Source organism: Sparus aurata, chromosome 17 (assembly GCF_900880675.1).
Source record: "Sparus aurata chromosome 17, fSpaAur1.1, whole genome shotgun sequence".
In the NCBI taxonomy this organism is placed as follows: domain Eukaryota; kingdom Metazoa; phylum Chordata; class Actinopteri; order Spariformes; family Sparidae; genus Sparus; species Sparus aurata.
Genome location: NC_044203.1, coordinates 36,492,188 through 36,507,934, shown reverse-complemented (window position 1 = coordinate 36,507,934; position 15,747 = coordinate 36,492,188). Strand labels below are relative to the sequence as shown.

Here is a 15,747-nt window from a genome sequence, read left to right as displayed (position 1 = left end):
GCAGGAATAAGGTGCATTGTGTATACATCTATTTATTAACATATATAAACATGAGATGATGCAATGTATGTGGAAACACAAAATAAATAGCAATGAAGCAGAGAGTATAAAAACAGCAATAAAAGTGATCAAAGTGTAGTGATTGATTGAAAGAAGGTGCAGCTGTGATGGTGCAGTTAAACATTTACAATGTCTGTGTTGTGCTTTCAGCACTACATGATGAGTAAAAGTTCTCTGAGGAGAAAATGTTGAAGAAATAAAACATTTTCAAAAGTGAAAATACGTATTACTTTTTTAGACTTACAAAATGTGTTCATGTTAGGCTTTTATTTTGTAAGAAAGTCGATATTTCCGGTATTGTTGACGTGATGAAGTGACTTGACAACGTGCTGTCACATGACTGTCTCCCAGTCCTGACTCTAACCTGTTCTGACATGAAGAAGAACAGATATGTAATTATTAAATATGATGTGTTTATGCTGCTGCAACATGAATCAGACAGATTATAGAAACATGCAGCCATGAGCAAAGTCTGCAGTCGTACATGATTCACAGAACTCCTCCTCTTCCTGGAGCGACTCTCAGCCCTCTTCTCTCTATTTTCAAAAACTGCAAGCTCCACCCTGCACATGCAACTCAGACGGTTGCTGTGACTGAGAGGTGAAATGGCTCAGAAAGCAGTTCAGCTGGACCGAGAGACTTTCTCTTGTCCGATCTGTTTGGACCTACTGAAGGATCCGGTGACTACTCCCTGTGGACACAGCTACTGCACCAACTGTATTAAAGACCACTGGGACACAGAGGATGAGAAGAAAACCTACAGCTGCCCTCAGTGCAGGAAGAGCTTCACACCGAGGCCTGAGCTGCTGAAAAGCACCATGTTAGCAGTTTTAGTGGAGCAGCTGAAGAAGACTGGACTCCAAGCTGCTCCTGCTGATCTCTGCTATGCTGGACCTGAAGATGTGGCCTGTGATGTCTGCACTGGGAGGAAACTGAGAGCAGTTAAGTCCTGTCTGCAGTGTGTGGCCTCTTACTGTGAGAAACACCTGCAGCCTCATTATGAATCAGCTGCTTTAAAGAAACACAAGCTGGTGGAGCCGTCAGAGAAGCTCCAGGAGAACATCTGCTCTCGTCACGATGAGGTGATGAAGATGTTCTGCCGTACTGATCAGCAGTGTATCTGTTATCTCTGCTCTGTGGACGAACATAAAGGCCACGACACAGTGTCAGCTGCAGCAGAGAGGACTGAGAGGCAGAGAGAGCTGGAGGGGAGTCGACACAACATCCAGCAGAGAATCCAGGACAGAGAGGAAGATGTGAAGCTGCTTCAACAGGAGGTGGAGGCCATCAATGGCTCTGCTGATAAAGCAGTGGAGCACAGTGAGAAGATCTTCACCCAGCTGATCCGTCTCATGGAGGAAAGACGCTCTGATGTGAAGCAGCAGGTCAGATCCCAGCAGGAAACTGAAGTGAGTCGAGTCAAAGAGCTTCAGGAGAAGCTGGAGCAGGAGATCACTGAGCTGAAGAGGAAAGACGCTGAGCTGAAGAAGCTCTCACACACAGAGGATCACAACCAGTTTCTACACAACTACCCCTCACTGTCAGCACTCAGTGAGTCTACACACTCATCCAGCATCAAGATCCGTCCTCTCAAGTACTTTGAGGATGTGACAGCAGCCGTGTCAGAGGTCAGAGACAAACTACAGGACGTCCTGAGAGAGACATGGACCAACATCTCACTGACAGTGATGAAAGTGGATGTTTTACTGTCACAACCAGAACCCAAGACCAGAGCTGACTTCTTAAGATATTCATGTGAAATCACACTGGATCCAAACACAGCAAACAGACTGCTGTTATTATCTGAGGGGAACAGAAAAGCAACATTAATGATAGGACAACAGTCTAATTCTGATCACCCCGACAGATTCACTTGGTATTCTCAGGTCCTGAGTAGAGAGAGTCTGACTGGACGTTGTTACTGGGAGGTGAAGTGGAGAGGAGCAGGAGTTTGTGTAGCAGTCGCATACAAGAATATCAGGAGAGCAGGGAGCTCAGATGAATGTGGATTTGGACACAATGACAAATCTTGGTCATTAAATTGTGACCCAAATATTTGTGAGTTTTGGTACAACAATGTCCACACTCCCATCTCAGGTCCTCGGTCCTCCAGAGTTGGAGTGTACCTGGATCACAGAGCAGGTATTCTGTCCTTCTACAGAGTCTCTGACACCATGACTCTCCTCCACAGAGTCCAGACCACATTCACTGAACCTCTCTATGCTGGACTGCGGCTGCGTTTCTTTGAAGACTCTGTTGAGTTTTGTAAACTGAAATAGACAGAAGACATTTAAGGGACACTGAGTTAAATCATTCTCATGTTGTCTTCATGTCTGTTGCTGATTGTTGTGTCATGTCTTCAACTGTCAGTCAAACTTTGTGGGCGGTACTTTGACGCCTCCTGGTTTGTTGCTCTGTAAATGTTTGAGGTGTTTTCAGGTGACACTCCTTCCTGTGTCTGTTTAGCCACGGAGGCTCTCACTGCTCCTGATGAGGTTTGTTGACCTCCACTGATTCTTCTTGTTAATAAAATGTGAGCGTCTCTGTGCTCTAACTGCATGTTGAATATTTGTTCTGTAAATATCCAGATCATAATCAATAAGGAGATGATTGATGAATGTGTTGTTGGTCGCTGAGATTCTGCTCAAACAAACTGTTCAGATGAAGTGAATCATGAATAAACCAACATGAACAAAGTTTCTTCTTGTCGTCTTCATTCCAGGGTCTCACACAGAGCTGATGGAGAACATGTGACACTAATATGAGAGTATAACTGAGGCAGTTTTCCTCCTGAAACACCACAAAGTTCACAGTTCATGTTCAGAGCTGAAGCTGTCAGAAAATCATCAAATGAATGAACTTTTCTTCACATTTGGTTTCAAGTATTTCCACGTTGTTGAATCATAACTCTAGAAGTCAGAGAACTTAAAAACCCTCAAATCTCACATTCCTAAATACTATTTACAAGCTGAGAGCTGATGTGAATAATATCTGTAAAGGTGAAACTCTCCTCTCCCATCTTTCCCGTGTGACCTGAATGCAGCATCAGTGTTCCGGGCTGTGACTCCTGTGAACAAAGTGACACAGTGTGATGTTCCATATATTTAAATGTGTCTTTACTGATGTTGTTTGAAGCTGCCAAAGGCTCAGTGAAGTTTCCACATGTCTTCCTGCAGTGAACATCACAGCAGGTTAACAAGTGAACTGTGAAAACTGATGCAGGACACAAGAGGGCGCCGTCATCCTGCTGACCAGAGATGTAGTGGAGGTTAAAGCAGCTCCGCTCACTTTGTCTGCAGCTTTTAGTTCAAGGAGACATATTCTGCTCATTTTCAGGCTCATATCTTTATAAACTTTGCTCTTCAGTCTTTCTGAGTAGCAAATCTCTCAGTGACTTTTGTGCTAAAGTCAGGAATGTTCTGTATCAGGTTTTTCTCCTTGGAGAGCACAGCCAGTGTGTTCAGGCGGTCTTGTGCGTTCATGGTGTTCCCAAGGAATGTTGTTATCCTCTTTAAAGTAAAGAAGCACCTCTCTGACTCTGCTGTAGTCATCGGTGTGGTGATGAGAATCTTAAGAAGACTTACAGTCTCACTGAATGTGTCCTGGAGGTTGTTTTTCCATGAAAACCTGCATGACAGCCAGCACACCACTGCAAGCCTTGAACTGTTCATTTTCACAGACCAGGAACATTTCTGTCTTCAGCTTGGCCTCATCCAGTGTCAGATAGGCTTCCAACAGTGGTTTCCAGTGCTGAATCAGTGAACTTCACGCTGTGTTGGGGGAACAAGTTTCCTAGCAGCAGAGTGGCACTGATGAGGTGCTTGGTGAAAGAGAACCTCTCATTGGCACGCCTCAGAATGGTATCACATAGTTTTGGACCAGTACGGTCCACGGTGCAATAGAAGAAGATGGCCTGGTCTGATGAATCATGTTTTCTTTTACATCAAGTGGATGGCCAGGTGGGCGTGCGTTGCTCACCTGGGGAACACATGGTACCAGGATGCGCTATGGGGAGATGGCAAGTCGGTGGTGGCAGTGTGATGCTTTGGGCAATGTACTGCTGGGAAACCTTGGGTCCTGCCATCCATGTGGATGTTTCTCTGACATTTACTACCTACCTAAGAATTGTTCCAGACCATGTATACCCTTTCATTAAAACGATATTCCCTGATTGCTGTGGCCTCTTTCAACAGGATAATGTGCCGTGCCACATAGCAAAAATTGTTCAGGATGGTTTGAAGAGCACAACAACAAGTCTGATGTATTGACTTGGCCTCCAATTTCCCCAGATCTCAATCCAAACGAGCATCTCTGGGATGTGCTGGACAAACAAGTACGATCCATGGAGGCTACCAACATCTTGGTGCCAGATACCACAGCACATCGTCAGGGGTCTAGTGGAGTCCATGCCTCGTTGGGTCAGCACTTTTTTGGCAGCAAAAGGGGGACCAACACAATATTAGGCAGCACAAGAGTCAGTCTCAGAAAATAGAGACAATAATGAAAAGATATTGGAAAGAATGAAATAACAATTTGAATAAAATATATAATAAAACTATTAGAATAGAGATAACATACTATATACAGTAACTGTCCTTGTATGTACATAACTTGTGCAATATACAAAAAGTCTGTTGATAGATAACATGAAATTGTTTGAGTTGTTGAATTAGGAGACGACTTATAAACTTCTGGAAACGCCATCTTTATGTCTACTAGTAAATTCTGCAAATGTTGTACATGACATTTGTGCACTCTGACTGTAGGTCCAACAGTGATCTTGGTTAGCCCCTCTCTTTTTGTTTTCTGTAAAGTGAACTTCTGGCCTGTTGACGGGCAACTTTAGCTTTGACACAACTATACATTGTCCTTTGGTGGGGGGCAGGATGTTCAGTTTTGTCCTCATTGGCCATCCTCTGAGGAGCTGGAAAGGAGATTCTCCAGTTGTGGTTTAGGGTGTAGCTCGGTAGCTGTGAAGCATTTCAGTCACTACAGGCTTCCATGGTTGCTTGGAAGCCTGTGCTGTTTGAATACTATCTTTTAGCACTCTGTTAAAGCGTTCCACACACACGTTTTCCTGAGGGTGGTATACACTTGTTTCAATGTGCTTAATGCCATGTTTGCTCCGGAAATCAGCAAAGGCAGAGGATGTGAACTGGGGCCCATTATCAGTTGTCACAGTACAGGGGTTTGCTTCACAAGCAAAGACAGAAATTTGGAATGCCATGACAGTAGGTGTTGTAGCAGTGGGAGTGAACGCTACCGTAGGCTATTTACTGAAATAGTCAAAGAGGGTGATAGCAAACCTGCTGTCATAGGCTCCACTTTCAAACAGACCCACAATGTCAATACCCACATGTTGTTGTCCCTCTGGGAACTTGACTGGTTGTAGTGGGGCAGGAGAAACACTGGCAGTTTTGTCGCATGCCTGCAGGTTGTGCATGATGACAGAATTGTTTCGACCAGATCGTCAGTATATGGCCACCAGTAAAGCTCTCTTAGGCCTGATGTACTTCATGGGCAAGGTGCACAGCCCTTGCCCGCAGAGATTTAGGAACCTCCAGGTGTGTTCCTCTGAATATCAGTGGGGCCTCTGTTGCCAGTTCATGATGGACAAGGAAGTAAGGTTTCACCTCCTCTGGAAGAGACCTTTTCACTTTAGGCCACCTTGCCAGGATGATCTGTCGCAGCATTGCAGCATTGCTCAGAACAGTCCTCACATTCAGCCTTGAAATCCAAAAGTGGGAGAGCTGTCAGGAGAGGAGAGATCTCAGCTATCTCTGTGATTCAGTTCTGTTCAGGATCTGTAGCCGTGGTAGTGGTGTTACGCAGAATGCCATGACATTTTGATGTTCCGGACAGTGTTGCATGTCATACTGGAAACACATCAGTCTGTCTGACCAACGTGCAATTTTCATGCCAGCTCTGTTTATGCCTTTACTACTTAGAAGAGTGGTGAAGGCTTGGTGATCAGTTCTGAGTATGAATCTACGTCCCCATACATATTTCCTTCATCGTTCAACTGCCCACACACGAGCAAGAGCTTCAGTCCAATTTAGTTCAGCCAGAGTGTTTGTTCTAAGTAGCTCTCGCAGTGGCTCTACTGCTGTTGCATAGATTGGTATAAACTTGCTGAACCATGATGTTGAACCCAGGAAAGAATGAAGAGCTGCCATGTCCTTCGGAGCAGGAGCTGCAGCGATGGCAGTCAGGTGGTCTGGGCTAGGGTGCAGTCCTAAGAACAGGACGCTTGTCTGACCAAATGAGCTTTTTCCAAAGTTTATCTGCAGCCCGACATCTTTCAGGCGCTGAAGAACAGCTTGTAGGTATTCATCATGTTATTCCTTGGAATGTCCATACACTATGATGTCATCCAAACAGTGCTGTACGTCTTGCAAGTCTTTCAGGACTGAGTGCATCATTTTTTGAAAGGCAAATGGCCCTGAAGCTTGTCCAAAAAGGAACTCGGGTAAACTGAAAGAGACCCTCATGAGTTATGAAAGCAGTGAGACTTCTGCTATCAGGGTGGAGAGGCAACTGATGGTAAACTGAACTCAAAATCAATCTGGCTAAAATATGTAGCACCTGCCAGTTTTGTGAATAGATCCTCCATATGAGGGAGAGGGTGACAGTCCATTATCACACTTTTATTAGGTTCATGGAGATCAACACAAAGCCTGAAGCCTCCTCTGCGTTTTCATGCCACCACCTGAGGATTCACCCATTCAGATGCATCCACTGGTTTGATGAGGCCTGCTTGAAGTAAGCACTTGAGCTCTGCTGACACCTCTTCATGTATGCTGAGTGGTAGACGTCTCAGTTTTTGGCATACAGGTTTCACTGTATTGTTTACCTGAACTTTGTGGATGAACCCTTTAACACACCCAAGATGGTCAGCTTAACCAGAATCAACACAGTTTTCCATACATGGTTGTGTTACAGCCAAAGATCCTTTTGCATTGTCCTTTTTTGTGTAGATCACTTCTCCTCCGATGATGTCCATCTTGAGTGCTTTGATCAGGTCCAGGCCGCGCAGTGTTGATCAAGCTTTGACTACATAGAACAATGCTTGGACTTAGTTATCTTGATTTGCAAAGGCAACTGTAGCTTCTAGACAGCCAATGACAGGCAGGTCACCTCTTGCATATGTGACTAGTTTAACTTTGGGTTCTGTCAATGTGCAGTGTGCAAAATGTTGCCTGTATACTGGTTCTGGAAGGACAGATACAGCAGCTCCAATGTCCACAATTAACCTTGGACCTTGAGATTCCCTTGTAGTGCTTCAATGTCTAATTTGCAGGTGGTTTTATTAAATGCTGCAGCTGCCAACTTAATGTCATCCACACACAGTATTGCTAACTCAGGTACTACAACTTCTCTCACTACAGCCACAGCTGATTTGCATACTTTGGCGAAATGTCGCTTTTTTTAAGTTGTTGCATGTAACTTTTGCAGCTTGGCAATTTTAAACACTTACAATGTCTGTGTTGTGCCTTTCAGCACTACATGATGAGTAAAAGGTCTTGGGTTGGGTTAATGTTGAATAAATAAAACATTTTCAAAAGTGAAAATACTTCTTACTTTTTTATACCTACAATATTTGTTCAATGTGAGGCTTTTATTTTGTAAGAAATGTCGACGTTTCCAGTATTGTTGACGTAATGTAGTGACTTGACACAGTGCTGTCACATGACTGTCTCCCAGTCCTGACTCTTGTCTCCACAGCCACATCCTGAACCTGTTCTGACATGAAGGAGAACAAATATGTAACTACTGAATGTGATGTGTTTGTGTCTGCTGCATGAATCAGACAGATTATAGATATATGCAGCCATCAACAAAGTCTGCAGTCGTACATGATTCACAGTCGTACATGATTGCTCCGATTGATGGAACAAGTCTCAGCTTGATAAGCCCGCCCTCTGCTCTCTGCTTTCAAAAAGGGCAAGCTCTACCCTGCACATGAAACTCAGACGGTTGCCGTTACTGAGAGGTGAAATGACACAAAAAGCAGTTCAGCTGGACCGAGAGACTTTCTCTTGTTCGATCTGTTTGGATCTACTAAAGGATCCAGTGACTACTCCCTGTGGACACAGCTACTGCACCAACTGTATTAACAATCACTGGGACACAGAGGATGAGAAGAGGATCCACAGCTGCCCTCAGTGCAGGAAGAGCTTCACACCGAGGCCTGAGCTGCTGAAAAACACCATGTTAGCAGTTTTAGTGGAGCAGCTGAAGAAGACTGGACTCCAAGCTGCTCCTGCTGATCTCTGCTATGCTGGACCTGAAGATGTGGCCTGTGATGTCTGCACTGGGAGGAAACTGAGAGCAGTTAAGTCCTGTCTGCAGTGTGTGGCCTCTTACTGTGAGAAACACCTGCAGCCTCATTATGAATCAGCTGCTTTCAAGAAACACAAGCTGGTGGAGCCGTCCGAGAAGCTCCTGGAGAACATCTGCTCTCGTCATGATGAGGTGATGAAGATGTTCTGCCGTACTGATCAGCAGTGTATCTGTTATCTCTGCTCTGTGGACGAACATAAAGGCCACGACACAGTGTCAGCTGCAGCAGAGAGGACTGAGAGGCAGAGAGAGCTGGAGGGGAGTCGACACAACATCCAGCAGAGAATCCAGGACAGAGAGGAATATGTGAAGCTGCTTCAACAGGAGGTGGAGGCCACCCAGCTGATCCGTCTCATGGAGAAAAGACGCTCTGATGTGAAGCAGCAGGTCAGATCCCAGCAGGAAACTGAAGTGAGTCGAGTCAAAGAGCTTCAGGAGAAGCTGGAGCAGGAGATCACTGAGCTGAAGAGGAAAGACGCTGAGCTGAAGAAGCTCTCACACACAGAGGATCACAACCAGTTTCTACACAACTACCCCTCACTGTCAGCACTCAGTGAGTCTACACACTCATCCAGCATCAAGATTCGTCTTCTCAAGTACTTTGAGGATGTGACAGCAGCTGTGTCAGAGCTCAGAGACAAACTACAGGACGTCCTGAGAGAGACATGGACCAACATCTCACTGACGGTGACTCAAGTGGATGTTTTACTGTCACAACCAGAACCCAAGACCAGAGCTGACTTCTTAAGATATTCATGTGAAATCACATTGGATCCAAACACAGCACACAGACAGCTGTTATTATCTAAGGGGAACAGAAAAGCAACAATAGTGAGTAAACAACTATCTTATTCTAATCATCCAGACAGATTCACTAAGTGGTTTCAGGTCCTGAGTAGAGAGAGTCTGACTGGACGTTGTTACTGGGAGGTGGAGTGGAGAGGAGAAGTTTATGTCGCAGCCGCATACAAGAATATCAGGAGAACAGGGTGGACAAATGAATCTAAATTTGGACACAATGACAAATCTTGGTCATTAAGTTGTGACACAAACAGTTATCAGTTTTATTACAAGAACATCCAAACTCTCGTCTCAGGTCCTCCGTCCTCCAGAGTTGGAGTGTACCTGGATCACAGTGCAGGTATTCTGTCCTTCTACAGTGTCTCTGACACCATGACTCTCCTCCACAGAGTCCAGACCACATTCACTGAACCGCTCTATGCTGGACTGTGGCTGCGTTGTATTGAAGACTCTGCTGAGTTTTGTAAACTGAAATAGACAGATGACATTTAAGGGACACTGAGTTAAATCATTCTCATGTTGTCTTCATGTCTGTCGCTGATTGTTGTGTCATGTCTTCAACTGTCAGTCAAACTTTCTGCGCAGTACTTTGATGCCTCCTCATTTGTTGCTCTGTAAACGTTTGAGGTGTTTTTAGGTGACACTCCTTCCTGTGTCTGTTTAGCCACGGAGGCTCTCACTGCTCCTGATGAGGTTTGTTGACCTCCACTGATTCTTCTTGTTATTAAAATGTGATCGTCTCTGTGCTCTAACTGCATGTTGAATATTTGTACTGATGTATTTGTATGTTGTTGTTTCTCTTCCACTGCGTGAGTCTTCAGAGAGAAAGCAGCACATCTTCATTTATTGTTGATGTTTTGTTCTGTGGAAGCTCATTTCTGCCAGTAAAATAGAATCAGAAATATGAAAACTCAAAATTGAAATGAAAACACAATTGAGACGATAAATGGACTTTTATCTCTAATAATAACTGATCATTATCATTTTTGATGTCATAATTTTGATCTTTCTGTCATAATTATGTCTCACCATGACAATATTTTTATTCTAAAGTTTCCGTCGGATTGTTTTTTCTTTCAGTGGCAGAAATCAGCTCCCGTACAGTTCTCTCCACTTTGTACAGAATTCTTTAATTACTTTTATTTGTCTGATCCTCTAAATGTTGTTCTTGTTCTCTGAATCGATTTACAAATGAGGAACTATGAGGTTTATAAAGCTGTAAATATCCTGATCAAAATTAATAAGGAGATGATTGATGAATGTGTTGTTGGTAGCTGAGATTCTGCTCAAACAAACTGTTCAGATGAAGTGAATCTGTTGATGAAATCACTGAACAAGAGTCAGTGAACAGACTTTACTGATGGGACGTGTGAACAAACTGAAGCTTCACGTCATGAATAAACAAACATGAACAAAGTCTCTTCTTGTCGCCATTTCAGGTTTCAAACAAAGCTGATGGAGAAAATATGACCCTCTGCTGTCCCTGGATATTAGCAATCCTAAGGCAGTGGAAATCAATCACGTCAGCAATTTTCAGCAAATTATTTAATAACTTGCATGGGTAAAACAATTTAGTTTCCACATCATCATTCAAACCTGACGCTAGTTTGTACTTTTTCTTGAAATGGTCCCACTTGTTTCTGGCCTGCTGGATTTCACCTTTCCCTGTTAAATCTAAATGTTGAATGTTAAAATTTAAATCTAAATCTAAAAGTTGAATGTTAAATCTAAATCTGAATGTTAAAAATTAAACCTAAATCCAAATGTTAAATGTTGAATCTAAATCTAATTTTTAGATGTTAAATCTAAATCTAAATGTAAAATGTTAAATATGAATGGAAATTTAAATAGAAATGTTACATCTAAATGTTTAACCTAAATTTAAAGCTACATGTTAAATCTAAATCCAAAAGTTGAATGTCAAATCTAAATCTGAATGTTAAAAAATTAAATCTAAATCCAAATGTTAAATGTTGAATCTAAATCTAATTGTTAGATGTTAAATCTAAATCTAAATGTAAAATGTTAAATATGAATGGAAATGTTAAATAGAAATGTTAAATCTAAATGTAAATGTTAAATAGATATCTGAATGTTAAATGCTAAATCTAAATGTTAAATGCTAAATCTAAATGTTGAATCTGAATCTAAATGTTAAATGTTAAATCAAAATGGTAAATGTTGAATCTTAATTTAAATGTTAAATCACAATCTGAATGTAAAATATTGAATCTAATTCTAAATGTTAAATCTAAATCCAAATGTCAATGATAAACCTAAGTGTAAATATTGAATGTAAATGTTATATCTAAATGTTGAATTTTAAATGTTAAATCTAAATCTAAATGGTTAACCTAAATCGAGATCTAAATGTAAACGCTAAATATAAATCTAAATGTTAAATATAAATCTAAAGCTAAATTTCAAATCTAAATCTAAATTTTAAATGGTGAATCTAAATCTAAATGTTGAATGTCAAATGTTAAATCCAAAAGTTTAACCTAAATCTAGATGTTAAATGTTAAATCTAAATTTTAAATCTAAATATAAAAGTTAAATGTTAAGTCTAAATCTGAATGTTAAATATTAAATCTAAATCTAAACATTAAATGTTGAATCTAAATCTAATTGTTAAATGTTAAATCTAAATATAAATCTAATTGTTAAATGTTAAATACACATATAAATGTTTAAAAGAAATGTTAAATCTAAATGTTAAATCTAAATGTAAATGATAAATGTAAATATAAATATACATGTTAAATGGTAAATCTGAAGGTTAAATAGTAAATCTAAATGTTAAACGTTAACTCTAAATCTAGATGTTAAATCTTAAATCTGAATCTAAATGTTAAATATAAATATAAATGTTAAATCTAAATAGAAATGTCAAATAGAAATGTTGAATTTAAAGTTAATGTTAAATCTAAAAGTTAAATCTGAATCTAAATCTAGATGTTAAAAGTTGAATCTAAATCTAAATGTTAAATGTTTAATATAAATATAAATCTAATGTTCAACGTTAAAAAGAAATGTTAAATCTAAATGTTAAGCCTTAAATCCAAATGTAAATGTAAATGTTAAATATAAATCAAATGTTAAAAAGAAACGTTAAATCTAAATCTAAATGTAAATGTTAAATATAAATCAAAATGTAAATGTTAAATATAAATCAAAATGTAAATGTTAAATGGTAAATCTAAATGTTAAATGTTGAATCTAAATCTAGATGTTAAATGTTGAATCTAAATCTAAATGTTAAATGCTAAATTTAAATGTTAAACGTTAAATCTAAATCTAAATGTTAAAGCTTAATCTAATTAAATTTAAATGTTAAACATTAAATGTAAATGTTAAACCTAAATCTAAATGTGTAATCTAAATCTAATTGTTAAATGCCAGCAATACAGAGTTTCAGCAATGCGCCTGCAGCCACAGCGACAGTAGCCCTTTTTACAGAGTCACCGCATTTCCGCTGCAGCTGCGGTTCGCCAATTCTCCGCCATTGTTCGTTCACACAGAGCCAAACAGCTTGATGTTTGATGGGTCAGGATCTAAATCCCAACACATTACAACAGCATACACATGATTATAGACAGTCAGCGGGGACATGACATATACCACCACGCCTCTTTAGGAGCCGCAGCGCCGGCTTTCTGTGTGAATTATACATCTGTTTGTCTTCACGCACTATGTCTGTCTATCAAAGTGACAGTAGAAGTTGTTCAGTTCATTTACAATTCGCAGGCCATTGACAGAGTCCGGGGGTTTTGGTTTGTAGTTTGTCATCTGTCTAAACCACTTCCAGACAGAACCAGATTCATGAGCTGAGACTGGTGTTGGAGTTTCTCAGAGTCACTGAACAGACTTTACTGATGGGACATGTGAACAAACTGTAGCTTCACATTATGAATAAACAAACATGAACAAAGTTTCTTCTTGTCGTCATTTCAGGGTTTCAGACAAAGCTGATGGAGAAAATATGAAAATGTGTGGCCACCTGCTGTTATTTTAATGACAGAGGACAATCTACACTGAGTAACTTCTGCACACATTTTAACATTAACCTTCACATCAATGAGCCTCTGCAGCGTGATACCTTCTTCACGACATACAGAAGTGATATGCCGACATACTGTATTTTTACTTCTTGTATAATAATATCAACACACTGCCACAAGTATTCATGTTGTCACTGCATATATGCTGTAAATGACCGCGCTGCATTAAGCCTGTTTGCATCATTCCTGTGAGTCACACCAACTAGAAAATTCAGAATACATCAAGAACCAAAGTAGAATCCTGACTAGTGATGTCATCTGTCGCTTTCCCAATGCGAACACATTTCATACTCAAAACTTTTTGCCACATTCACGTCATATCCTGTATCCAGTAATTTACTGGAGATGAGAGGGAACAATTGTTTGTTTTTAAGTCTATTGATTCACTTTATCATCATTGAACTACTAAAATATATGTACATAATAAAAGCAGCTCGTTTTATTTGGTGTGACTAAAGATCAATGTTCTTTTACATGGAAAGAATAAAATACAAATTTACAAGAAGGAAGAAATAATGAAGAATTAGTCAGAGAGAACATTTCACAGAGTGTATGAATCAGAATCACTGATTTATTACAAAGAAGGGTTTTACACCAACGAGGAATTTGTCTTGATGAAGAAGGTGCATACATTGAAGACAATAAACAACCAGTGACTATAATATATGCAATACAAACAAACAGAGACATAAAGTGCGAGATGATTGATAAATAAAGACACAAGAGTTGTACAGGAATGTGCAAAAAATAATTTTTTTTTACACAATCTGCATTATTGTTGTGCAAAGATTCAAAGGCGATGGTGGGTTTGAGTGCAAGAGTCAGTGTCAGTAGCCATTTTTAGATAAAAAAGGCAGCACATTTGTTCTAAGGTAAGGGCGGCACTGTGTCGCCCTGTCTTTCTAAAATGGATGCGTAATATTCCTCCTTTTCCAAAACCCGCTTCTGGGGTAGGCATAAACATGTAATGTGTGTGAAGCATTAAGTTAAGCAGTGAACAGTGACAACGAATTTGTCTTCAAAATAAGAGCTTTACATTGCACCGCTCTTAGCGGGGGGCTTTTAATTTGAAAGAAGCAACCCTTAGTAGCTTGCCTCTACAACAACAAACGGACACAACCTAACAGCTACAGAGACCAAGTAGACGCTAGCATCTACTGAATCTCAGCGGCCGTCCACTTGTTCATCTTGACATTCACGGATGAAGTGATGGACTGACTGCTGTGATCAGCTGTTTCCTGGTTTAAAACTCGACACCTTCGCCCATCTCACATTGATGGCTCGTTTTTAGATAGCAGGCGAGGCGGAAAGAAGGGTACCCTCCGAGGCGGCAAATTGGCGGACCAAGACTGACCCTCAATTTGCAGGCCTCTGTCTAAAACCGCGGACCGAGCCACAAAAAAAGACGGCCAAATTGGTGGCTTGCTGCCCTGTATAAAAATTGGGGGTTGGGGTCCTGGGATTTGTTAAGGATCCAAACTGCAGAAAGAAAGAAACTGTTCATGTGACAGGAGGTTTTGTTCCTGATGGACCGCAGCCTTCTGCCAGAGGGGAGAGTATCAAAAAGTCTGTGACTGGATGGGAGAGGTCGGCCACAATCCTATCTGCATGCCCCAGAGCCCTGGAGGTGTGCAGGTCCTGAAGGGATGGAAGGTTGCAAGCAAACACCTTCTCAGCAGAGCGTATGATAGGCTGCAGTCTGCTCTTGTCCTTAGCAGTGGCAGCACCATACCAGATGGTGATGGAAGAGGTGAGGATGGACTTGATTCTGGCAGTGTAGAAGTGCACCATCATCATCTTTGGCAGGTTGAACTTATTCTGCTGCAGCAGGAAGAACATCCTCTGTTGAGCTTTTTTGGTGAGGGATCTGATGTTCAGCTCCCATTTTAGTGGGAGTGGGTTGTTTAAGGATTTGAAGGGGAGAGCACCAGGCACTCAAACAACTTCATGACCACAGAGGTCAGGACGACGGGTCTGTAGTCATTCAGTCCTGTGGTCCTTGGCTTTTTGGGCACAGGGATGATGGTGGAGACTTTAAAGCAGACTGGCACATGACATGTCTCCAGTGAGGTGTTGAAGATGTCCCTGAACACTGGAGACAGCTGGTCAGCGCAGTGCTTCGGGGTAGATGGAGAAACAGAGTCTGGTCCAGCGGCTTTGCGGGGGTTCTGTCTCTTGAAAAGTTTATGGGTGTCCCTCTCCTTCAGGCAGAGAGTTGTTACTGTGGTAGAGGAGGGGGGGACCCAGAGGTGTGAAGTGGAGAGACCCAGGGTCCTGCTGGGCTGGGGGTGGGGAGGGGGTTGGTGAGATCGTAGAAGGTATTGCAGGTGATATTTCAGGACTGTCCCTTTGTCTCTTAAAACGGCAGTAAAACTCGTTTAGTTCATTTGCAAGTCGCAGGTCGTTGACGGAGTGGGGGGGTTTACGTTTGTAGTTTGTAATCTGACTGAGCCCTTCCAGACAGAACCAGAGTCGTGAGCTG

The 15,747-nt window shown here is 41.3% G+C and overlaps 2 protein-coding genes across 2 annotated transcripts; both read left to right on the top strand.

The window, feature by feature from the left end:
- Window positions 1-412: 412 nt before the first annotated feature.
- On the top strand, window positions 413-2,754 carry LOC115566954 (tripartite motif-containing protein 16-like). The gene has a single exon (XM_030393041.1). The coding sequence runs from the start codon at window positions 666-668 to the stop codon at window positions 2,337-2,339; it is 1,674 nt and encodes a 557-aa protein (XP_030248901.1). The 5' UTR covers window positions 413-665; the 3' UTR covers window positions 2,340-2,754.
- A 5,304-nt stretch (window positions 2,755-8,058) lies between these two features.
- Window positions 8,059-10,894, top strand: LOC115566956 (tripartite motif-containing protein 16-like). Its single transcript, XM_030393042.1, has one exon. It carries the CDS (start codon window positions 8,059-8,061, stop codon window positions 9,679-9,681), a length of 1,623 nt encoding a protein of 540 aa, XP_030248902.1. The 3' UTR covers window positions 9,682-10,894.
- Window positions 10,895-15,747: the final 4,853 nt, after the last annotated feature.